Source organism: Echinococcus granulosus (genome assembly GCF_000524195.1).
Source record: "Echinococcus granulosus chromosome Unknown EG_S00090, whole genome shotgun sequence".
Taxonomy (NCBI): Eukaryota; Metazoa; Platyhelminthes; class Cestoda; order Cyclophyllidea; family Taeniidae; genus Echinococcus; species Echinococcus granulosus.
The window spans coordinates 25,391-52,261 of record NW_020170470.1 but is presented as its reverse complement, the minus strand read 5'-3'; the positions used below and the strand labels follow the sequence as shown (position 1 = coordinate 52,261).

At 39.1% G+C, this 26,871-nt stretch overlaps 2 protein-coding genes across 2 annotated transcripts; both read right to left on the bottom strand. All coding sequences in view use genetic code 11, as the record gives it.

The window, feature by feature from the left end:
* Window positions 1-1,500: 1,500 nt before the first annotated feature.
* Window positions 1,501-10,518, bottom strand: EGR_07897 (Protocadherin-16; the record flags this gene model as incomplete). The annotated part of the gene is made up of 4 exons (XM_024497146.1): window positions 1,501-2,252; window positions 3,643-3,763; window positions 4,397-4,584; window positions 7,338-10,518. The coding sequence occupies 4 exons, from the start codon at window positions 10,516-10,518 to the stop codon at window positions 1,501-1,503; spliced, it is 4,242 nt and encodes a 1,413-aa protein (XP_024348416.1).
* A 52-nt stretch (window positions 10,519-10,570) lies between these two features.
* On the bottom strand, window positions 10,571-25,668 carry EGR_07896 (hypothetical protein; the record flags this gene model as incomplete). The annotated part of the gene is given in 9 exon segments (XM_024497145.1): window positions 10,571-10,779; window positions 11,663-11,738; window positions 11,752-11,791; window positions 13,489-13,544; window positions 16,267-16,444; window positions 23,973-24,330; window positions 25,104-25,249; window positions 25,346-25,536; window positions 25,570-25,668. The coding sequence occupies 9 exon segments, from the start codon at window positions 25,666-25,668 to the stop codon at window positions 10,571-10,573; spliced, it is 1,353 nt and encodes a 450-aa protein (XP_024348415.1).
* Between the last annotated feature and the right edge of the window lie 1,203 nt (window positions 25,669-26,871).

Here is a 26,871-nt window from a genome sequence, read left to right as displayed (position 1 = left end):
CCAAAGTAGCTGTTTAAAGTGTCACTAAATGACACAAAATGAAGAACAGCTTATTAAAAAACTCAAAAACCAATTAATTTGAAATGCAGTCGTGCTAGCACTGTTTAGACCACTTCAGTGAAGGGAAAATAAGCACAATTTATTAGTGAATTTCTGTCAGAGAATCAAGAAGACAATTAAACTGCTCCTCCTGAAGTCCTGTGGGAAAAATCTTTTACCAGTGTATGGAGGCTTACTGCATCGGGGAATTCTATTTGAAAAGTTCAAAGTTTCGCGAGGATCTGACAATATTAGGGTGAGTATTTGAGCCTCAATTTAGTTTTAATTGAAAAGATGAAATTATTCTGTGGACCCCACTCACTGCAGGTTTAAACCACTTTCCGAATGTTGACATTTGGTCTCTTGTGAGATTAATGGTCCTCTAACGAGTTGCTTTTGAGGGAGGTGATATTTCAGGGAGTTTTTCCCATATAAAATGCGTTGCAAATGCAAGCTCTGAAACACCTTAAGTAAATAAGTTAAACCTTAGGTTTTGGAAAATTTTTGCCAATCATTTTTTATCATTTCAAAAGCAGAGGTGTATTTGTGGAACTGTAGCAAGTTTTAGGACTGTGTACACTTATGGTTAGTCACGGGTGTTGCATAAATTTGTAGAACCGTCATCTCGGTAACAGCAAACTATGGGCCCAAACTCTAGTCAATGAGTGCCAATCCGGGTAAGTGACGTGCTTTAAATGAATTATAGTGTATATTTTTGTGTTACATGTATTAAAGTATTTATCACTTTTAAAAATGAAATTATGCCTGTTTGAGCATAGGTAAGCTTATTTTGTGACCAAGCCCTTTAACTGGCTTATACTTGACTAAGTGATGCGAAACCCGAAGTGTCAAATCAGGTGATATAACGCTGGTAATGGTAATAATAAGAATAAAATAAACATGGAGTCAGCTATTTTACGATACAAGGGAAGGCGACTGGAATGATGTCATTAATCGTATGCACACCGCTAGTCTCCTTAGTAGAACGTAATATGTTACCTCCCATCGTCACAAGCACCAAACTCAAAACCAATCGCGACGGCTCAGCTCATAAGCTACATGCAAAACAATTGTGTGCAACGCTAAAATGATGCTGTAATTTGTTCTTCATAGAGGCCGTCATTCATTCCCAGCGATTAAATAACTAGATTTTTGTCGAATTCGAGGCCGTATGTATCAGTTTCCACTAGCAAGTCCTTTACTAATGCAGTACTGTGGATAGGGTAGGCTAAATTTGGTCCGTTTCGATAAGCACCAGACAAGCCCTCGAGAAATGATGTCAAATGAGACAAAATTTTGATTTACCGAACTGATTCATGTAAAGTCAGTTAGCAAAAACTGTCGAGAAAATGAGAAACAAAAAATAAGTTGAATACGATACCAAATTTTAACGGTTCAATTATACAATGGAAGACAGATTTTCCATCTGCAAATATAAACTTGGTGATTTCATCAAACACATTACACACAGGAACTAAAAAGGTCTTCAAGCGATATATAGTCTGCTCGGAGGTGGGCTGTTGCTGGAGCAACGGGAGGATTGACATCCTCGAATCGGTGTATGGATTTGGGATGCAAGGCGAACCGCACGCTGTTGTTCAGCGCTGAATTTGGTGAGTGAGAGGGCGAAGACACACTGGGAGCCAATAACACACCGCTGATTTCATCGATGTGGTTGAGCACCGCCTGCTTCCCACTACTCACCCTCTCTAGCGACCACGAACATCCAGGTAGGCTACTTGGGAGGGAGGAACCACGAGGCACTGTCCTACCAATTGTATTATACACTGGAGCTATTTCAGTTCCTCTGCTCGTGATAATTAGATACTGATTTTCACATGGCACCTGGGAAGATGTAGATGCTTCGGCAAGAGGTGTGTACTGATTATCGGCAAACATGAAGTGTACATTTTCCAAAACTTCATCGGTTTCTCTTGGCTTCAAAGACTTGCGTTTGAGTGGAGGGGTAAGAAATGGATGAAAAGAAATGTTAACTGCACTATTTTGGTAGGGCTTTTCTTTATCCTCCTCACAGACGCATTGGGACCTACGTCGAGGATCGAATGATGAATCGGCACTCATGTTTAGATTGGGTCTTAGGAGAGAGTGAGCCGCGGTGTCGGTGTGTGACGTGCTTGCCACGCTGATCATCGCTGTTGAGGGCGTCGAAAGTGCCGGAAACAGGAGATAACGTGTGGAGCCACCACTACAAGCTGAAATAATAAACTCTTTTTTTATTTGTGCGTTACACTACATTTTGTGGTATATTACATTCATGAGACCATGGATTTATATCGGAACAATAAGCCTGCGATGCCAATGGGGCTAATACTATTTTTTATGGACGTGTTTTTAAAGTATAAATGTTTATGTGTTGTAAAATAATAAGTAACAGCTCAATCAAATTTCCATTTATGGACGTTTATATTTTACCAAGCTACTTTCGATTTCTATCTTCCTCAAAAAGAGGGCTTTGGAGATAAGCGGGTTTTGGGAAAAATACACAAGCTGAGCCGGGTGACAAGCAATGTTCATTGACCAAGCACAGAAAAAGCACATTATGTTTTTACGCAAAATAAGGGCGGCAACGGATATTAAATGCCTCAGATGGCTCAGAATTTCATAAAAATGAATACTTTGCTTCTAACGACCCCTTTTAATATCTACATTGTATGCATTATTTAGTAGCAGTTTAGCGTGCAACCAGCGAGCACTGATGGAGATAAATTGCACTCAGTGATCGTAGATGTGCCAAGGAAAAAAAACAGGAAATTTCCATTCATGCAAAATTTGGGGGAAGTAAAATGCCTTATAAAAATAGACATTTTGTTTCAAAAAGCAAATCGAAAAGATGGCGGATAACCGATTTACCAAGAAGTTTTAATGTATGGCGCGAGACCCGAAAGCCATTTCAAAGACCGCATAATGCGCTGAAAGAGTGGGAAGCGCTAAGCTTGAAACGATTCCACTCAATCAACTTAAAATAAATTTTCTCGCGTGTGTGCAGCTGTGTGAATTCCCATCAAACCTTCCGATGTTTTGCGGAATTTTATTTTCAGTCATTCAATTTTCACGATTTTCCTCTGATGGCTAGGGGTCACGGCATAATTTCAGGGGCAATCAAAGCTGAGAAAAGCAATCTCCAAGCAATTTTGGTGTGGATAAATGTGCAAAATAAAACTGATATTGGTCATGCTCAAGTCTGGTACCCAGTGCTTTTAGCATGTATTTGCAAAAATCAAAACACAAACATTTATTCAGGTGATCAAGCTTTAAGAATTGGAGTGAAATGCAAAAGATTTGTATTGGTATTACGAATGTTGAAAAAGCGGACAAAGTCCAAACGGCAGATTTACATAGTATAACGAATATGTTGGGCGATTTACGAAGAAATTCGGTGGGATGACAGAAGCTCACTAGGTACATGATAACGTAAATTTAGAATGGCTCGTGAGATTGACGAGTGACAACTTTGGGTATTTACCGATATTGATTTTTGGTCGAATTTAATTGGTGGCATTTATAAGACTATTTTATTCATTTTGGCCATGGTAAAGTCACTCCCCTTACATGAGACTTAAAAGGGAAAAATAATCAACCCACCTGAAGCCGGGACGTGAACAGCATCACCAGGCACTACTACGAAGTTGCTTTTCTCCTCAGATAATTTCGCTGTCGCATTTGTTCCCGGGGTATTGACTATCGTCACCTTATTCCACCCTGCCTGCTATAAAAGCACATTTGCAATTGTAAAAGAAACTAGGATCCACGTTATAAAGGCGGATTCACAATTACTACTTTTAGGTCTTAATGCAATAGGGTTACCGTGGGTTGGACATGACATGGGTAATAGCGTATTGTGGATTTCATATTGACATAATGATCACTTTGGGTTAATGTTAACTCTTAAGGTAGGAATTAGTGAACAAATCTAATAAAGCGTTGCATTTACCTGGAAAATAACAGAAATCAAATTTGATGGTTTAGCTGATATGCTCCAGTCCCCAGTTTACATATTTGAGTATGTGGAGCACGCCATTTACAAGAATTCCACCTCTTAGCTACTTCTTATCTTTATGTGATTTTTTTCACTCAGTATTCAACAGCAACATATTTATCAACGTGCTTTCACGCCATGAAATTTATTCAGCAATAGTATTTTGAATTAGCACAATTTTGAATTGCCCAGAGTTTAAATTTTGTGAAGGATATAAAACTGGGCATTTGCTGCCTTAAATCCGATAATGCTTTCTTGAGGTCTATTAAACCAATCACTTGGTAGCAGCTTTGACACTTTCTAAATTAAGTAGCTTAGCATAAAATTGCAGAACAACACAGAAACTTAAGGCAAATGTACCTCAACCGCACTTCGTGTCACTGCTGTCTTGTAATTCATGGGCGATGACCGACTTATATGACTACCCATAGTGGTAGTTGAGGTGTGGGAAATAAATCCACCAGTATTCAAAGACTGATTTGTGTTAACATTGAGGCCTTGACCGTAAGGACTGGCTCCAGAAGACACCGACCCATCTGCGTCCAATTCTGCATCAAATGAATATGTGTGATCTCTTGATTAATGATTTGTCTGATTCAGGCGTATTGATGCCTTTACTATGCAGCGGGATGGTGTACTAAGAATGAACATCGTAAATGGATTTAGCAAGCATAATTTTACAAACACAGGGGTGAAAGTCTTGGTTAACATTTTCTTTAATTCACATTTAGTGAGTTTGTAAAGTACTTGTTTGGTTTACAGGAATAAATAACCTACTGCTAGTAAATAAAGAAAAAAGGTATCAAGTTATAATGTGATCTGGTGTAGGAAACCTAATGCTTTTTTGAACTAGATATTTTGTTTGAGGACTGAAAAATTCCTTCAATGTACTTTAATGTGTAAGCGATTAATTGACAACCGATACTGAAATTCGTCTGATTGTAAATTTAGTCATTTTTGGCAAAAACGTATGTTATCAGTACTCACTAAAAACCTGTCCCATTTTTTGATAAAAAGCAAAAAATATTCTTTCACAAACCTGCCCAAGTGACTTTTTCTACATATGCGCTCCTGTCGCTGCTTCAAGGCAGTTAATTATGCTTCGGTCTTAGCTGAAGAAACTCTTCTTCTCATTAACAACCCGATTGCCGCACCACCGGATTCAAAAACTATTTGGGATTTGAAGCCAGACATTGAGGATGACCATAAGCTCATCACACAATGGGTTTTATTCATATGGTGTTTATTTGTTTAAGGACCCGCCTTCAGTAATGGCAATTGACCTAAGGCATGCAGTAACCATCAAGAGAGCAATGAAATATGGGTGACCATGGCCCAAAATGGAAAGCGAGAGAGGGGAATGGTTCCACACACGGTTTTTACTTTGGCAGTGGTGTTGAAGGCTGGGGGACACAACTTTGAAGGTAGGGGTCGCATCGACCGCGCACGACTCCACAAGTAAGCTTAAGAAAAGTGGTAGTTTTACTAGTTACGTATGAATATCAAAACAAACGCGAATTAGGTCACATGCGAGGTCAGTGGAATTTAGAAAAAGTGGGTTTCAATAAGGGCATTTCGAGTTTTGTTTAAAAATTCCATTGGGGTTTGATTTTATGCTCAAATTTTTTATTGTGGACACGACCCAGATCTTGGAGGAAATAGTTGATATTGTTCCCCTACTATTTGTCAGTTCCATTTATATTTACTTACAAATGAATTAAAGAAGTTAGAAATGATATTCTATTTAAATAAACTACCAAATGAGAAGGCTTATATATACTAAACTCACTTTCACCTGATTTATGATTTACTATGCTGCATCTTAGGCTGTCGACAATTTATAATCGCGCACTAGGCATGTAGTCGAAAATGCAACCAATGAAACAGAAATTGCATCTACACCATCTACAGAAAATTTATAGCACTATACCCTAAACCATGCTAACATTTTAAAAATGACACCAGTGACTCGATTAGCTGTGGGTGGAATTGCCACATACCTGAACTCTATAAAGGATTGCGTCACTAGAGATGAACAATGAAAAGAAATATACTTCTACAAAGCTCTCCTAGAAGAAACCAAGGGAACGACGAGCCCGAAATTGAGTAGATCATCGCCTTTTCCTCATCATCAAATACGCTTGGCTCATTCGTCGCGTGTAGGAAGTTATGAGAGAAATTCGTATTTACACGAGACAAGTATTGTTACAATCCAGCAAAATTTTTTTGGCTAGTCAGTTTAAAACCAAACAAATTTTAAAATGATTAACCTCCGAGTTCGACACCAGCACTTAATACACGAGCTAGTCTTAAAAATATAATATAAGCTGTTTGGAAAAGTGAGTTAATCGTTAAACCATGTAGACATACTGCCCGGTTGGCATTTGTAAATGCAAGACAATGTCGACCACTAACTACAAAGATATTTTTTTCACAATAGTTATGTAATGTATTTTGGATTTAGTCAAGTAGTTCAGTCTATATCCTGTAAAAGTGGTACTAGAACGCGATTAAATATCAATGAAATTTAGTTGTCAAATATTTATAAAACACATGCTCAGGTATCACAGAAGGCAAATAGGGGGAGGGAGGGGTTTGTGTTAACGTTTGCAGTCGACAGAACTGTTTCGCTTCCATATTCGCATTACTTATAACCTTTATTCGTTGAATTTCGGGCATTTTAAAAAAGGGCATTCTTCTTAAAATAAAAACTGCATTTAGGTAGTGAAAGTGGAATTCGAAAGGCTATAATGGAAGACCTTGTTGAGTACCACCCGCGAAACCCATCAACCTTAAGGAAGAACTAATCTGTTGATAGAAAATTGGAAATGTATCTTAGTCTGTGATGAAATAATGTATTAATGAAGGTTGGCAGCATTAAGTTTCCTACATTGCAGTTCAAATCGGCATATGTAATGGATAACCAGAAGAATGGGAAGATACTAAGGAGATATGTATGTAGCTAGTTTGATATGACAAAAATACCCCTTGTGCTGGTCCATTTGCAGTTCAAATTGTGTCCAATGGCCAGGTTGAAGTTGCATGTACAAAAATGGTCTGCGTACACTAAATTGTGCATTTTGCAAATTCACTATGATTCGAGCATAGTATTTTTGGCTAATACAAGAGAAATCTCGAAGGCATGAAGGATTTATACGTAAGCCTTGTAGACTGCCAAAATTAAGGATTTTCCCCTTGCTTCGTTTAAAACAATGCGTGTGCGATGTTGGTTTCTTCAATCTCATTTTCAAGAATAATGGAAGAGATAGGTAAAGGGAGGTAGTTTAATGAAAAAACGCACCTCTGAGTCCCACGCCTTCATCTTTCTCGCCCAGAGTGCACTGTAAAAATTGTCTGTTTCCATTGAGACCCAATCCATGGGGAAAAATGCCTGCCGGGTGGACAAATATTTCGTGTTTACCGCCTGATAGGAATGTGCTTGCCTCACAGCACTGTGAGGCCACCGCCTGACATGGGGTTTCCTCTCTTCTTTCTCGTCGTCTGCGTTTAGACCTACTGATAAGAGTCAGAATCAGCCATGCTAAAAAGAGTCCAGTAAGGAAGACAATACATCCTCCGAGCACGACACTCAGCACTGTTTTAGCGGGTAAGCCAAAGTACTTTTTGTCACCCCTGGAATCATTGCGCCCTCTCGTATTGGTTGGTTGTTGGGAGTTCAGAGACATGTATTCAGCAAGGGTGGGCTGGTCTTGAAGTCTTACAAGTAACCGCTCAACTGGAATGGGGCGACCCATTTTACTACTTGGCGGTCCCATATCATCAGCAGAAATGACCAGAAGGAAAACTGAGTCGCAGTTCTCACTGAGCCTTCCTGAATTGACAAAGAGCTCACCGGACTGTTTATCAAGATAAAAGAGTTCATTTGAGACTGGACCTTGGATAACAGAGTATACAACAGTGCCATTTTGTTCAAGATCTAAATCAATAGCTACAATGCGACCGACGGAACTGCCCATAGTTTCACGACAGGAGACATTCAGCTGATTCCCACCTTCATTGGCAGCACTGGCATTCGGGAATACAAAAATTGGAGCATTGTCATTAGTGTCACAAACTTCAATAAAAACCTCTGCTGTGCTCGAAAGACCTTCTTGATCACGGTCTGAGCCCGAATTTTGCAAATCTGTAACTCGAACAAAGAAGTGGTAGTGAGATTTTGCTTCTCTATCGACAGGTTGTCGTAAAAACAGCTTATTATCACGAATAGAGAAGTGGTATAAAGTATCTGTAATATTCTCTATATCTGATGCGTTGCTTGTAAGTTGTGGTGCCTCAATTGCCATAGAGAAGCCTTGATTCCCAGTATCTACGTCCGTTACATGAAAAGTAATAAGCGGTTCGTAGAACTGTGTGTTTTCAACAATCCGGATTATGTATGTTTCTCTCTCGAATAAGGGGGGATTATCATTCACATCGTCAAGATGGACGACTATGCTTGTGCACGCCTTATATATCCCGTCATCAGCACAGAGATTAAACTTGTGATTGGCCTTTTGTTCTCTATCCAATTTGCCCTTTGTAATGAGTGTTCCTGAATCAGCGTCTACATCAAATAACTGATAATCGAACATGTTTCTTTGATCCGAATCAACGGTTGTAATTGGTTCTAGGTGGTAGGTGAGTGTTGAATTTATATCTTTGTCAAATGCAACAACTGGATTAGTGTGGCCATCACTGACGGGAATAAGCTTTGTCCTAGGAGGACTGTTTTCCAATAAATGAAAAGAATAGAATGGATGTTGAAAAGATGGTGCCTCATCATTTACGTCCAAAAGCGAGACTCTAAGTTGTTTCTGACTGTATTGACGGGGATTGCCATTATCGTAGCACTCAATTGTTAAGAGATATTGGGGTTGAATTTCACGATCTAGTTCCTTTGTTGTTTCCAAACTAAAAAAGTCGGGGAAATTGTAGATCCGAAACTTTTCGGTCCAATTGAGCAAATGACATTGAGGGACACCAGCATCTCCCTGATCGCGATCAGTAGCACTGAAGAAGACCAGAGAGGTTCCTGGTGGTGCATTCTCCATTACAGTCAATTCATCCACACCCGCCCTCACAGAATCTGCAGCATTACTGACAGCGCCTTGCAGTTTTATTTCCGGTGCATGGTCATTGCAATCATTAACTACTATCTCAAGTGTCATTGTTGCAGTCTTGGGTTCCTTTGTAATACTGCTGGTGATAGCTTCGGTGACCTTTTGCAATGACTGAGGTAGTACCTTCTTATCTCCGGAATTAGATATAGGGCAGTTTGCATCTGTTGCCTGAACAGTTACCACGTAACGTTTGGTTTCCTCAAAGTCAAGAGGCCTTTCCAGACTAATTTTCCCAGTATTCGAGTCAATCGAAAACACCGAAGCAGCCTCACTCAGTTGAAAGCTGGGTGAGAATTTATATGCAATTTGATTGGCTGGTGGAGCATCCTTGTCTTCAGCAATGACCTGAATAAAGGGCAAGTGAACTGTAGCATTTTCGTAAATTTTGACTACACGTCTATTGTAATCCAATGTCTTGGAGATCTTGGTTGAACCAATTGGCCTTACATCAACAAACCTTGGTTCGTACTCATTAACATCAAGGACATGAACTTGGATAATTAAGATGGCTTTCTGTCCTTCACCGTCTTCTGCTTCGAGGGCCAGTTCGTACTCAGATTGGGATTCTCGATCGAGCTCTTTGGCCACCTCAAGGGTCAGGCAGTCCTCTTTGGGCTTGTACATAAGTCGAAAGGGACCCACCCCCACCCATGCTGGGGAACCACTGGACGCTGGTATCTCGTTTCGTGCGGAGTCCAAAAAATCAACCAAGTCGGATTTCTTCATGGCTATTGAGTAAGTTACCATTGAGTTTTCTGGAAGGAAATCTTTATCCTTGGCCGTTGGCAACTGAAACTTTTCACCAACACCTTTAAAACCTTCAATAAATGATATATGAATGCGCTGAACTACAGAATTAGCTTCACTTTTTGGGAGTACGAACTCGGGCGCGTGATCATTCAGGTCCTGGATAGCTGCCACTATCCACCCAATTGGTTTAAGAGGTGTCGATTCTCCGTTGTTTGCCAGTACGACAGCTCTTAGTTTGCAAGATGGGGCAAAGTGGCTGTAGGGTAGGTAGTTGTCTTCCTTGGCCACATCCTCAGAGCGACAACAGGACTCCTCGGCTCGGCACAATTTCCCAGACTCCAAGTCCAGACTGCTCTGCACAAGCAATGAGTGGTTTTCGGTGAGAGAAAAGAAGAAGCTAAATGCACCTGGCCCTAGCCGAACCTGACGATCAGGAGAGATTTGTAAATACTCACGAAGATCAGGAAGCACAACACTCCCAACGGTGGCGTTCTCATATATCCGGAGCTCTATTTTATCATAAACGAAAATTCCCTGGCCATCTTTATGAATCCTCTGGGTACATATAAGTGGGAAAAGAAGAATTATCCGCAGAGTTAAAGTCAGCATCATGTGACAAAAAGCTGATGGGCACTTCACTTATCCTCACATTCAAGGAAAGTTTTTATTGTAGATCAAGAGAACATGGTGATACATTGGAGCTGTTAGTGCATGCGTATGTGCGTACGAAGAGGAGTAAATACGCTGTACGAATGTCCTGGGAGCTTATTTGGGCGCTTTCTATAAAGCGCGGAGCTGTACGCGTTCTGCCATGTGCCTGTGTGCGCGTGTACCTCCACTCCCATTTGTCGATCCATGCGCATCTGCCATTGGCTAGAACACAACGGGGAATATGACTGGCCTATAAGGTAGAGACACATGAATTGTGGGCATAGATGTTAAGCTGAATCAATTCGGGGTTGAAATTAAGCCATTCTGAAGTGGATGGTCAAGAATACTGTGGTCATTTTCACTGATCAACAACACGTTACGCAAGAACTGCCAACCCGCTAACTCGCAAGAGGAAATTTACGAGTAGTAAACAAACCCCATAGAATCCTTCAAATACATACTTGTGAAAGGGAATGCGAATCGATTCCAAACATTTTGTGACGCATCATTTTCAAGTGCATCGGTTTAGTTCACAGAAAATGTCCTCATTAGCTTGCATAATTAGTAGATGTAGACTTCAAGATGCAGATGCAAAATTAAAGTACTCAATCCTCCTAGAAGTACAATGCTTCATTTATAAAGTTGGACTTTTACAAACTCAAAAGAAAATAAAATTACTGATATATTTAGGCGAAGGTAAGCGGATTGCCTGTATCATCACTCCAAAATCTGAAGTTTGCCTTGATTCCTGGAGTTTAGGCTATGAAAAACGTACTTTAGACCATACAAACGAAAGAAACACCTGACTTTCTTCATGATAATCAAGTATCGCATTTAAGCTGTTAGCAGAGAGAGCAAATATACTTATACCTCCTTTAAAATAGTCCGTCTTAACGCACTAAAGCTCCGATTATAAGAGAAGACTCAAACAAGCACCACTTCCTATCTGTGTTTAGAAGAGAATTTATTCGACGAATCCTGTATTTGGCACTTGCTTAATCAAAGTGCAAGGCAGTCATTAACAAGTAATTATGATGATGGTAGCGGCCTCCCACTTCCTGTTAGTAAACGTTCACTAATTTCTGAGGCAGCATCATAAACTTACTTCTGTAAATACGGTCTCCTACTGTAGGAGAAAATGTCACTAGTACAGCGAGTGAAACAGGAAGGTAAGGGTTACCCTGTGGCACACACGTTCAGATGCCTGTGTGATTGCGTAGGTGTTTGTGTGTTCCTGAATAAACAGAAAAGATACATCATTGTGAAAGTTTTCCCTTGTGGATACCAGCCTTTTTCGGAAAAATGAATGTTCCACTAGGTTGTGTACGGTTTCGAATATTAATATGAAACCAGGAAATCGCAGCAGATAAGTTATATTTAGAGAAGCGGATAATCACTTACCATTCTAAGAAACGTGTGCTTATTAAGTTTCTGAAGTTTCCACAAAGGTTAATCATTAAATTAAGATTAGAAGTAAAGCAGCATTTCGTGTCTTATGTGTGCAAGACAAGCAGTGGTTTTTTCATCAAGTGGGGCCTACAAATGGGGGCTGGTGCGTAGTGGTTAGGATCTAAAAAATTTGATGCGAAGTACAATGGGTCTATAACACTAAGGCCTGACCTTCTTCGTTGTCATAGCTACTTAGGTGTAAGAACATCAACTAATTCCTTCTCTCCTATGGCCCTGTGCATTCAATTGTTGTGCACTGGCTATCTTCACGGTCGTACACCATTCATCACCTCAATATCCATCCAAAATTACACCTTTGGCCTGTAAAAAGGGAATTGTTTGTCGACAAATAAGACAGCAAAAATTGTGTTCTAGTGTTTGTGAAATTCATTTAGCGAAGCATGTGACGAGGATACAGTGGACAAACAATCAAGAGGATTGATCTTCTTAGACATGCTAAAATAGCATAAGAGTCGTATTCATACATATCGGTGCGTCGTGATTATTTAAGTTCACAAACATTTCAGGAGTGAGAAAATAAAAAATCGGTGTCAAAATTACTTAATTGGATTTCAGTGCAATTGCATTCATCTAGAGTTGAAATTTGAGACCAGGACATTTTAAAGCACCTCGATTTAATAAAAACGCGTGGCCGTATTAGGAGCTGTAAAAGCTTTCCTTGCAACTATCTTAATGTCAAATAACAACGAAAAAACATCAAATCTTCAAACAAAAGTACTATAGATTGTGAAATGCAATGTTCAAGTTGATCATACCCTTTATCCGTAAATTCCGCTGCACCATGAAAGCATCAGTTTACCTCTTTTACTAAAATATAATTACGTTTTATTAATCTTGGGTGATCCGATTCTCAATTTCCCACAAAAATACGTTTTTCTGATCGCAAAGAATTAAAGAGTATTTCGGATGATTATCTGTTTAGTCAGTTCAGTGCACCGTTTCTTAAAACGAAAGGAAACACACGACGCAAATGCCCTCAGACTTGCACCCGAGAGGGTAAGACAAGGGATTAAAGGAGACTAGTCGAGACTTTTCCCTGCCATCTACGCATGACCTGGCGTCAGTGTGCCAAGGTCGAGAAAAATCTAGGGGTTTTCTCGTGTTACCTCCACGTTCGCCTTTAGGCGTGCGTTTTCAGTGGGGGCACTCAAAAAGTTATTTGTGATTAAGATGCAGACAAAATACCACTTTATGTGATTACTTTATAGAAACCTGAAAATTTGGAAAATCATTTCATACCTAATCCGACCAAACACATAATCGCATAGCTCCATTGGTCTGGAGGATGTGTCTAATATTTCATTTGTACAAATTAACACACGAATTTGTTAATTGGCATGGCGTGTGCCAGAACATTGATGGAAATCTATACGCCTTCTAGGAAGAAAAGTTTTCATTTTATAACCAATTAATGCACAAAAGTGCTTCACCGAGCAGAGAGCACTTACTGAGGAGATTTACTGCGTCCAGCTCTGATTGTTGAGGAGGTGGGTCTTGATCTTCTCCTTCACGTAGAACTAACAGCCAGATATATGTACAGATGAAATACAGCAAACCACGTTGTTTTTGATGTCATTTTAATGCCCTCAAATTCGTATTTTACATCGAAAATAACGTCAGACAACACCAAATCAAATTCTGCTGTGCCTTACACGCGATTTGGCAATAAATTCAAATAAGCACTGCAAACAACTGTCGTGCCAACTTTTTCATCTTCAATATACCAACACAACGTCTCGCCCCGCCTGAGAAAGTTCCTGCTCGGGGAAACAGACCCCAACTTGGAAAAGGATTTTACTGGACTTGTGTAAGTAGCTTTCATAAATTGCATCGAAACACACCAAGAGGGGAATGCCCCTTTTTGCGGTGTTCCTTGCACTTTTGCCGGAGTGCTTGCAAATTGCAGGTCGGTATGGTGTTGTTGAGATTAAAGTTTCATTTGTCACACAATATACGTTAATTTTGCAACAAAAAGGAATTTGGAACGTAGCCCATCAATAGCGTCCATGACCCCACGGTTGATTCACGGGGGACTGATTAAGTAAGTAGTCTTTTTAGCTCCTATAATCTTGAGAAATATCAAATGCTGTACCAAGCAGATCATACAAACAGACAAATATGACTTGGGGATGCAGTCAATTTCCCAATGCTTTAAGCGCTTCATGTCTTGGTGTCGATACCTCAGGAAGTTAATAAACTTATTTAGATTACTTTGTGCTAAAATACATCAAATTTTAAGGCAAATTATGATAGAAATGGTAAAATTATACATTGATTTGGCCTATTTAGCACACACTAAAAAGTAAAGCCCCCGAGAATATTGTAAAAACACTCTGATTTGCTAAGGTATTTTACGAGATACACTTGAGGCTGCAAGAGTTTTCTATGTGTAAATTTCAAGATATGCAAGGCAGAAAATGGCAGTTGATAGATGAAATGGATAAAACTAATGAAAATCTTGCTTACCCTTTGTGAACCGTAAATACGTAATGGTATGATGATCGACGAAGAGCGATCACACCTGCAGGCAATTGTACGTTTCCAGTTTTAGATAACTCACTACGATGAAGTGGCAAAGACACGCACAAAAGGTCTGACGTCAGGAGAGCTGTGCAACTAATATTCCAAGAGGGCATGGCCCCTGATTTTTCCATGGCACAAAGTTGATTACGTTAAAATTATGCGAACCAGCTTAGATTTAAAGGGTATTTAGTCGGTTAACCGCATTATATTTACGTCTTGGCATGTTTACCTTTGGTTGCCGTTATCATTATCGAGAAGTTCAGACCAAGGCACATCTGTGACTGCTATAATTAACTGAACGCCTTAGAAGATGTATCTTGATGAGGAAGGAAGAGATTTTGGTTTTAAGAGAATTTAACGTAGTTAAAGATTACAATGTAGCATTACTGGAACAAGAAGTAGGGTCAGAGGCAGTATCGTCTGATTTGCTAAACAAGGTGAAATAATTGTTGACACACAAAAGCGATACAGCAAATGGGTTCTAGAATAATTGCGAGTAAAATTATTATAAAAAAGTTTATACAATGAGATCAAAATCAAAGAAACACAGTAACGTCATTGTGCGTGGCCCACTCTTAAAGTTTTCAAGGCCCGTTTTCTCTGACATTGTAGGGTGGATATTTTCAGTATTCAATAGTAAAGGTGGAGACCCGAAAACATAAATTTCAAAATCGAATCAAGACCTAATGCGTCTAAGCCATTTAACCAATAAACATAGCAACGACGAAGAACAACCTAATTAACAATTTTGGCAGTCCGTCGAAAAGAGGGGGCGCTTTCTCGATCCAATTCTTGAAATATTTCCAAATAGGTTTATGAATAATTGGCAAATCAAAAGCTTTTGAAGTAGGGCCACCTAGTAAAAAAGCCGAGGTTTGGGTTAACGTTTTTGAGATTTGCATGATTACTGTTATCAATCAATAAACAAAGAGCGCAGAGGATCACAGTACCCATCGTCTCGCCTTTATAGGAATGACTTGACGGAAAGTAAGGCGGGGTGCAGACCCAACTTGCTGCGATACTAACACTGTAATACACACCCATCACCGCGGTACAATTAGCACTCCAAATTACCAAGAAAAGTTGCGACGGTTCCTGCGGCTGATTGTGAGAGGAGATATTCCATGTAAATGTTAAAGGCTATGGCCGGCCAATGTATAAAATGAAAAAGTGTTCCTACCAAATGTGCACAGGCAATGCGAGAATTCGATGACAATTGGAAAGTTGTGGCGGAGTATGTGCGCGAGTGCGGTGCAGGTGACAACCGAATGCCCATAGGCGCACGCCACACGTACCCGATGCAGAGCCTACCTTCACGAGACTTTTCCAATCCCACTTTGGACTTAATAACTCTTCCCTTCAAGCACGTTATTTGGTAAGACGTCGCCATAAAAAAACAATTAAAATGAGCATCAGAGGTAACGCCAATTCCAGGGATAGGTGAAGCGTATACGCGAAATTTGTTAATAAACAACGGCTGATATATTTCGCACGGCTCATTATCAAGGCTAGTGTCGAAGACGTGGATTTCACATGAGTGCTATTTACAGATGAAGTGCTCCATATTCGAAGCAATAATTTATAAAATAGGTATCATTTATTATGCTTCGTACACAAGTGGGAATCGAAATACAAAATTGCAGAAATGCATAAATACTACTTCCTCCTTTTCAGAGGTGGACGAATACTAAGGGGTGATCGACTGGCTTGAATTACGGAACGAGGAATGAATTTGGTCAAAGCCCTGGACACTGGTACGGTGGTTGAAGGTTCCGATGGTGGTAGGTAAGAGCACTTTAAGGCAGAGTGTCCCTGAGGTTCAAATACTGATATGGGTTGACGAAGAGACGTCTGTTGGGTGGTTAACGGAATTCCAACTAGTCGATTTGCCGATCTATGGAAGTAGCAGATACACGATTTCGTGAAAGATTTTGTTATATAATCTCCTCGTTTTAAGTAAAAAAATACTCGAAGTAGTGTCCACGAAACCGATACATCCCTAGAATCTCACAAAAGACGAAGCAGTTTGGTGAGGTCAAAGCATCCAATAATGCATTGGTAGCAATTTTATTAAATCAAAGAATAAAGAGTACAACGAAAAGAATATGGTTGGTGAAAAGTGCTTGAAAGGGGATTTTCATATATATGCCAATTAAAATGAGTGTCCTGAAAATTTGAGGATAATACCCCACTTGCTTGACACCATAGAGATAAGAGCATCTGGTCAGTTTTGGGGAAATTTAATGAGAAGCCAAATATTGCCCATCCTAACGGAGGAAAGAGGCAGTATTTGAGACAGGTGACGATTTCATTTCCAGCTGCATATAAGCGAATCAAACTAAGTGACGGACACCAAGAACTAGAAGTTGCCTGAAATTTGTAAGCCGAAAGATATATTAAAATATATGTACATAATAAATTTAACTCTTACTGTATTCCTGTATAGGATAATGAATTACAAGGTTGCCACTAAAGGCTGTTCTTGTCATTATGAAAACGAAGTTTTCGACCGCTCAGTCCTGAATCTCGATGTGTAATCTCAGAATAGGAATGTACAACATGAACTGGTTATTCAGTACAAAATCTGCGCTATATAGTGCTAGATAAGATCAGCGAATGAGGATACGATAAAAACGCGTTGTAAAATTGTCATGGAAGACAGATAAATCGGCCATCGGTTGTTTAACTATTTACCACCCAAATGTAGATACTCCCGGATGAAAGAAAATGTGAACGCTGACTACTAGACCACAGCGTGCTAAATTAATTCAAACAATTTTCGTAACACATGGGGGGGGGACACCCTCACGTCAGTAGCGGAAAACCAACCAATAGATAGGCACGATTGCGACAACAGTCCGAAACGCAATGGGTTTCAGTTTAAAAAAGTACGTGGTTGTCAAAACTCAGGATATGCGCGTCACCACCCTTGATAACATGAACAAGCTAACCACGCTAACCGCTTTGTGTATGCAAAAACTGCTTGCAAGATTGAATGTAAAAGCAACTGATTAGTGGAGCACAGAGGTACCAATCATGTTTGCTTCAAAGTATACCGCTGTTATCGGATTTTTCCGTTGAAATAGTTTAACAATGTATTGGACGAAAACCGACTGAGATGAAGTTGAAATATCATATTTCAAGAGCCACAGATTATTGTTAAGTTGGGTCGATACATAATAGAAAGGAGAGGGGGGGAGACGGAGACTACTGACATGATAGTCTACCCCATTCTTTGCAGAGGTAAGAGAACAAGGGAATAAACATGCCTCATATTCTTTGAAATCAATAGTAAAATTCTAAAAGTGGGTGTTTCCCCTAGATATACCGATTTGAAGAAATTGTGCGTGACAAGGGCATTCCGCATTTTGCGAAGCTGCTAAAATCCGGGATTCGGCGTTTATGTGTAACAGTTGGGTCTATATACTAAGGAAGCTTAAAAAACGTCATTTAATTGTGTAATGTGAGCCACAAAGAAAGACAAATGATTACATGAAGTCAGGATTATTGGAAAAAGACTAATCGGAAATACGTTAGACCACATCTGCATAGGAGTGGCTGTAAAAGACTATTGCAAAATGGTCTGCATTTATGGACTGAAAATAATTTAGAATAAAAATTTCATAAAAAATTTTGAAGTGAGTAATGTAATTGGTATGAAGAATGCGATTAATTTAAAATGCAATTATTGTGCTAATAAGCCAATCACGTAGCATCTGGAAAAGTGACACTTCGTTCCAGGTACATCGACAAACCCCAATGGTGTGTCTGCAAGCCTACTACGGCATTGACCTCCAGTAGACTTACGAATCGAAGAAAGGGGTAAAAAAGGGAACAAGATAATTATGGTAAATTTAAAGCAATCCTAGGGAGCACCGCGTCAAATATTGGAACAATGGTGTGGTAAACGACAGTCTAAAAGTAAAACAGTAAGACTTGGGAGTAAAAGTCACGGTCCGTTTGAGAGTGGAACATTGATGTGCACCTAAAAACGTTTCTTATTATGTAAAAAAAATTCTCACAGTAAATGTCACGACAATGGAGATATGCATTTCCGTGTGAAGTATAAGCAGAATTAGAGTGTGCAAAAGGAAATAATGCCTAGTGGAACAAATGGATACTGTGAGGAAATAATGTTAAAAAATTTTTAATTAATGGCACAAAGAGCGGGAAATTAGAAACAAATAATGAACGGGATGTGCTTGGTGATAAACAGATCGATTTACTCATTTATTTGTCGTTTAAGAAGCATGGAATTTAGGTAGAAGTTGATGACGTTATTGCATTAATAAACAAAAAACAAAGACTTAATAAGTTTGCAACCTCACATTTGAGTAGCAGGAGTAGTTTTCGGTGAATGAACCTCGATAAACACGAGACTGCTTAGAGGACAATTCTGCGGAGGGATAACGACGGCAGAAAAGTGGTGCATATGATAGAAGATGAGTCATCGACGAAAAGTGATAAAATGGACATGCTGAATCAATGCCTCGCAAAACAGAGTTCTGTGTGAAGATAATTACGCAAAAAGTGATTTAGGTGCAGTGTTTTGCACGTATAAAAACAAATTTTAAGATCTAAAGGACACAGGAACCAGTATGCTTATCAATATAATTGTCTTAAATGAAATGCAAAACGCTGGAACTACCCACTCATAAAAAGTCAAAAGCTAATCCATGGTAAAGTATTTCGTGCATCGTATATTAGCAGCAAATACACATTTGTAGATTATGGGCAATTTCCTAATAAGTCAATTGACCCAAGCTGAGTATATGATCAAAAAGCACGTGGTGCGCAGAGCGTGCTCTTGGATAAAAAAGAAAAGCTTAAATTTGGTAGAGCCATAGTTTTAAGCATGATTAACTGGATTAGCATCAGTAACAATTTTGGAGGCAAGTAGAGCTTGTAGACACAGTTAGGAGTTATGGGCTGTTTCAAAAAGGTAATTTTGACAAATAGGTGCTTTCAGCGTTTCTAAAAGGGGTCAGTACACCACTGATTCCCTAGCGTGCGTGGTCCCAGCGTTTTAACCTGCTTAAGAAGATTCCAGCGTTTATAAGCCTTTAATTGCAACAAAACTACCCAAGAAATGTCACTTGAGGTTATAAATCAAAAAGCAAATAAAAAGGGCTACTATCCGTTATTGATGAAGTCAGTTTAATGACAATACATTGAAAGAACCAGGAGGATAAAAACCCCAACTAATTTAATTTACCAATAAAACAGGATTTATCGAAACCCAAAGGAGGTTCCTTCTGACGGTTATAGCACGCAAAAACGCACGGCTGTAAGAAATTCCAAAGTAAATGTTTACAACAAAGGGGATTACATGGAAAATGAGTGGAAGCTGTAAACAAATAGGCGAAATGAAAACTGATTTTAATAAAAAACAGCGTCCCGATACAGACAATCCCAGGTAAGTACATGAAAAGCGCAAAAATGAGGATATGTGACTTGATATTTGAAAACCTCACAGTTACATGAGGTATGAAAATATATTAGGTAGTTTTAAAAGCTTACGATGCAATATTTTATCGTAATCCCACAGAAAAGCTGAGTTTTAGATCACCCATGCAAATTATTCCAAAGATATGATATGACAGATTCAATTATCTAACAAAGGCTATGGGGATCATCCAAGTACATGAAAAAAGCGTGTACAAAAACGCAAAGGAAGACGACATGTTTAATCAAATACAGTTCATGAAAAATTATGATTCTGCATTGCAAAAACAGTGATACTATGTTAGAAATGAGCTGATGATTTTATGTAAGTGAATGGACAAGTTCAAAGTCAAGTAATGTCCAAACTACATTCACAAACTGCTTAATGCATGGGGTTACCTGACGGTCGTATTTAGAATAGAGGATTTGGCACTGGGGAGCCTTGAAAAGGTAATTATTATACAAAAGGAAGCCTAACGATGATGCGGCTTTCCAAGAATAGGTAGACACGAGAAGACTGAAATAAATGATCGAGGAAAATTTGCAGGTGGATCACCGGGCATTTCCGAGGCGATTTCATTTATTCAGTCTACATGGTCAGATAGGCTTGTGGAGTAAAATACGAGTTTAAAAAGAAAATGTAGAAGAACTCTTCATGCAAAAACGTGCTTGAAGAAAATACATTTAAATGTGAGGGCTCAGGAATATATCAAAACACGAAAAACAAAAACAATACCAATTAAGAGCTATGACGTAGTGATGGATGCTTCTACATAAGGCAATGTCCGAAATTAAGTTGATAATTTTGTTCCAAACAATTTGATTCCTTGTTTATTTCAAGCCAGGAGCTAAACATATTACGAAAAGGTAGCATAGTGCTTCTAAAGAGAAGGAAATTAGATGAAATTGAAGGTTTGCTAAAAATCAGAGTTCATGAAATCTTTTTCCCGATTCGGAGTAAATAAAGCCTACTAATTAACATTCACCCCGATAAAAAAACTAAGCAGAATTCTAGTTACCCATTTAAGCATTCAATAACTGTGCAAAGGCCCAGAAGGCTGAATTCATCCAGATTAACCCCCAAGAGGCCATAAAATTTTATCAAAAGTATGTATATTCCTTTTGCAGCGTTCAGCACGACCACAACACCGATTTATAAGTACAGATGAAAACCAGGAGCAGCAACGATAACGCATTAGATCTATTAACGGTGGTACTAGTTCACAACGCGTATATTATTGTTTTAAATGACATCCATCTTTTTCCAAATGAGTATGAGATGGGTGTCATGTCCGAGCTAGTCGGTAATCACGTATTTCAAAAATCTACATCAACTACCAAGACGGATCAAACTGATGCTAAACAAAACTTCATACACTAAAACTAGGAGCATGAGTAACTTTACGTCAGTCTGAAAATCAAGACACACCGAGGACTGTGGTAAAAAGGTATAACTACTGATTGGGAGCAAATATGAGAAAATGATATTTAAGTGACAAGAACACTCATCACTTGGCATCGTACGAAATAGGTGTGTAGGGGTTCAAAGAATATGCTGAAGGTTTTTCACAGACATCAAATTAAAGATGGAGTCACGACTGTTTGATGAGAGCGGAAGATAGCAGAGTAAAATATTGAAAAAGGCTAAAATGTCTAACAAAATTTATCGGACTGGAAACACCCTGCATGAATTACTTTATTTTCTACCATAGAAAATTCAAGTGTGTGTTCCAAAACAATTGTGTGCCACTTTGAAAGCGAAGCGCTTTTCCAGAGGCTAGATTAAGTGAAAAAACAAATCAACTAATTTATACTATTTCTACTGGGTACTCAATATTACTGAGCCCAAGAATTAATATTGATAACTTGGTAAATAACTCATGAATGGAAAATAAAAGTGCTCTATTTGAAGCGGTCAGGCACACAGCACACTTTTATCACGAGAACAAGGCAAATTGGAATAATAGAGTGATAACACCGTGTCAGTTAAAAAAGCGTTCAAATAGGAGGGAAACTTGATTTTCGCTTCCGGACTGTCGGTATGAGGCCATCGGTAGGCGGTGTCACCTGCACTAACTTTAAATATCCCAGCTACATAAATTCGTTTGCAATATGAGGGTAAAATATGCATTTATATGCAAAAGTAATTGATGTCAAGAATAACACGTGAGAGGCAACCGTGGAACGAACATTGAGGGAAACCAAATAAGCTGAATCTGCGATGATGGAGCGCTCCACTGAAGTAGAACTTGGGAAAGAAGAATGGAGACATTATAAAAGCGCAATATTTTCGCTGTGTAACCTCAAAGACCAAGTCGCGTGGGTGGCGGTTTCGTTTGAAAATCCTTGACCACATATGGACAAACCGAATAAGGGGAATGTAAACGTCCACTACCACGGTAACACGCCCCAAAACTCACCGGAGCACGAAAAAAATGCTGGACATTAAGCAGTAGCAATAAATTACGTATTACTGATCATTGTAATGCTAGTAATGTTCAAAATTGTAGGATCGTAAAAAGGGGCACATAGCGTATGGGCTGAATTTTTCACTTTCAATGATAGCTCACTCGCAAACCCTTATGCCTCCCAGCGATGTAGATAAATGTTTTCCACAAGCACAAAGATGGGAGTCATGGCAGCCATTAATGGTCAGCTTCTTCGCAGGCGATCTGTAGGTAGCAAAGGCAATGCAGCGCATAGCGCATATTTCAGATCTTAAGCAAGGAGTGACTGTGAAGAATGTACACCAATTCGCAGAAGGATTCAGGAATTATGGATTTCCTTAACTCAAGGCAGCCAAAAACCAACTTTTTTTTCAGCTACGTTCGTGCGAAGGAAAGTATCTGTACGGCGAAACAGACAAAATACAGTGACACATGAGTGAAAGAAGATGGTAATGCATACATCTGAGTCTCAAAAAATAATTTTAGCACAATAAAGACAGCCTAACACGAATAAAACGCCGTATCTCCAAACAGTGGTTAAAACTACTTGATCCTGGAACAAACGACGATGGAACAAGGATGTTTCTTAAAATTTAGCAGCAAAATATCTCGATTTCATTCACTCAGGCAACTGGAGCAGAAAAGATCACAAAAAGTGAGTCACCAATATACCCTCATTTAACACAAGGTAAAAAAGTAATTATACAGAACACGCAACAATTTCTTCCGTAGGAATTCTGAGCAGTTACGGGGAAAACATGAAACCATATTTTGTGTTTGTCCAGCAAGCCAGAAAGGGGTGTGAGACTTTAACATGAACCCAAATACCTTGATAACAACTCATGAATCCACCAATAGCCTAATGGTATTTTAAAACCTAAATGGTGGACCCTATGAAAGAAATCTGAATTTCGGACTTTAAGATTCTTCGGAAAGCACAAACAAGATGCAGTGCTTGTCTAGGAAGTTAAGTACGGTTAAACATCAACGATTAGTTATCGCCGTTTTTCTAGATTCACACAAGCAAGTTTCCAAAAAATCTTCAAATATAGTGAAAAAATAAGTGATATTTAAATTTACCTAAGACAGACGGTTCCGCAAAATGCGAAGCAAATAGACTAAAGATACTCATTTGATACGAGAGGGCAAATGAATTGGCAGAATACAAGTGGTTTAACAATCCTCAAAAAGATCCACCAAAGGTGAGCACAAACAAGAGCATCCTCCAACTTATTTGAACTCAATACGCAATAAGGGAAACAGGGGCTTAATAAACACGATCTTGGTATATAAATAAAAAATAAACAAGAAGGTCTGACACGATGACCAGAAATAGACAGAAAGCCTGTAAAACATGCAAGCAACTCATAAGGACTATATGCATGAATCCGGCAGGCGCATGGTCGCCATAAGAATAGGCATAAAACTGCCACCACAAATCGAAGCCGAATAGTGGATCTTCGTCATTAAGGTTAACAATATAATACCAAGTACGAAAAAAAGTGAAACACAACTTTGACATGAACTTACTGTTTTGTGGAGAATGGGATGGATTTTGGTTGGGCAGAGTGGATAGGATGATGTTTAGAGCTATCTGGAAAATCGAACCCTCTCGAGGCCCAGTAATTACGTGCGTCGTCAAGTGCGTCACCCCTTTGCTGTTGATTTTGTGACGCCAAGACCATAGGCAGAGTCTTTGAGTAGGGATTGCTAAATGAAACCGGATCCCCCCAACTGGTTGTCAATGGAGGAGCAGAAACTTGTTTCGTTTGCAGTGAGATGCAGGAGGATGTTTGCAATTCATTGTTCACTTCGAGACCCACTTCGGTTTTTTCAGTATTTAATGAACTTCGCTGACACTCTTTCATCTCCAGCGACCTTGCTGCAGCTAGGCAAAGGAAAAGCGAAGAAACGGAGTAATCATTAGAATGAAACAGCTAATATCACTAAAGAACGTCACAGCTGTGGTTTGGGTCAACGTCCGAAAAAAGTAGAGTCAATCATCTAAATGTCTGCAATCGCCAATTTATAACAGTAGAAATTTTTAGGAAATTGGGCCCAATTCGCATCTAACCTTTGTGACAGGTTGAGAAGTTGAAATATGAGTAAGATAACTTATTTTAACTAAGTGATACCATGATCTATTTATGCATTTACACAAATTGAGCTCACAAAAATAGCAAGTAGATGAACAAGAACAGCAAAATCACAGGATTTTCAAAAATGAAGACGATCCCATATGTTAATTGACATTTTTTGATAAAATATAAACCACTACAGAATCAGTAGCCGCACAGAGAAAGTAGGCGAACATAACGGAAATAACTGTTATTAAAAATGGTTTCTAGGGTCATGGTGAGTCGGATCGCGTTTTAACTAGCTGTATTAATATCCGAGTAGAAGGGTAAAATAGTACTAGACTTCAATTGTAAAGGCACACAAGAAATAGAAAAAAACGCAAAGGAACTATAAAACTCGTCACTACCTACCAACAATAAGTACATACTGCATAACAGCGACAGCGTTCATATTACATGGTGCAGTTCACAAAAGCAAAATGCGAGCAGTGACCTGCATACACTTTCACAAATAGGCAAAACAACTACAGGAAACACTACGAAAATCGATAAGGTTGGAAAGAAAGGCTATCAAAAGACTAACTCGCTTTACGTGCCACTGTGTCGTTGAACCTGCGATAGGAATGCATCTTGACACGGCACTCTGCTACGGACTCAAACTCGGGCGCATACACAATATGAAGAAATCCACCGTAGAATGGCGAATCATCAAGACGCCTCTTAACATTTCTTGATATAGTTTTAAAAGCGAAAGTTGATAAAACAGCAGATTGGGAAAAACATTACTTGTAATGCCCAGTAGTACTCAAAAATAGGAAAAATTACCTTGCTGAATTCACAGAACCAAATTTCGCAATATACGTTTCTGTAAACGCCTCGGATTCTGGATGAGTGACTTTATGAAACTGGTGCATCGATTCAATCTGTTGAATTCTTTCTTTGAGAGGATTTAGCAAATCAATCGATGGCACACCGAAAATGAGTAGATACATAGATTCATCAGCAATTGTGAAAACCTGAATAGATCGTTAGGGGATAAAAAAGTAGACCTTCACAGCCCGCTTCCGTTTACTATCTCTATAAGGAGGTCTACTGGTGCAGGGTCCAACCTTTCGGTGGTGCGGAAAAGATTTCAGCTCCTCGGACATTTCCTACTGTGCAGTAAAAAGATTACAGTGATATACTACTAAGACAATTATCTCACCTATTCCCTAACGTAAGAGGTTTGAGATCTAGGGGATTGACAAGTGCCTGTTGAGGACGAGGCAATGATGTGTAAGCATAACAGTGCAAATTACAAGCACAACAACCCCATGACATCAGGCGCGATGCTTGCGTAAAAGAATAATGCGAACTCAATTGCACTAAAACGACGTCTTAAGATCCAGTCCCAGCATTAATCTAGAAGCAACAATATATTAACTAAGAAAACATGCTTGTTTACTAGTTAACTTTGCCCGGAAAAGAAGGTCGGGAGAATCCTTCAGGCCATGCAAATAACAGCAAGAAGAACACTTTCTATAGTTGCTTTTACGTACCAAATTACATGTAAACATTTAGTGGGCAATGAGTGCAAAAAAGACTTTCCTAAAGTACCATGCGGCAAATTTAAATACACGCATAGTCGAACTCAGTTCCCAAAACTAGGGAATACTAACCCACCTAAGCAACGAAAGAGCGGCAAATAGCCACACCCCAATTGTACTAAATCAAGCGGAAAACGCAGACAACTATTCAAACAAACCAATGGTTTAAGGTCGGTAGGCAGACAAAAAAGAGCTAATATTTTGAAGCACAAGTCGTTTTAAAAAAAATGCGAGGTCCTGGTCTGACACATGTGATATTAGTAAGGCACAAAAGTTATAATAAAATCGGGTCCAATTGTAAAAATTTGCTTTTATACCTATTTTGGAAAATTTTATTTGGGTTAACGAAATTTGACTAGTGTAGCGACAAGTCTGGGCCATCTACCCTACACTAGCTGGTTCAAATTCAATTAATAAGAACCTTCAGCTAATCAACACATCTATTAACCTTTTACTGCTTTAACACGCCTTTCCACTAACAGCCTAAATATTCTACTAACTCAAATTAATTAAGAATTTTGCACTCACTGCCTGATTCGGTATCTACTCAATTTTGCAAACCATTAACTCCTACTTTTTTACTTAATGTGTGAATTCGAACCTTGAATTTTACCTAAAATGTGATTTGTGGGATAAATAGATGGTGCCAGTGTTCGTAAGTGATATCTATGATTATTTTCGACACTTTGATGGTGTTAAGGAGAGCTTTTCAAGGTCTGTTTATGGATTGGTTTACAGTTTTTATGTTGTCTTTTCATTGGTTAC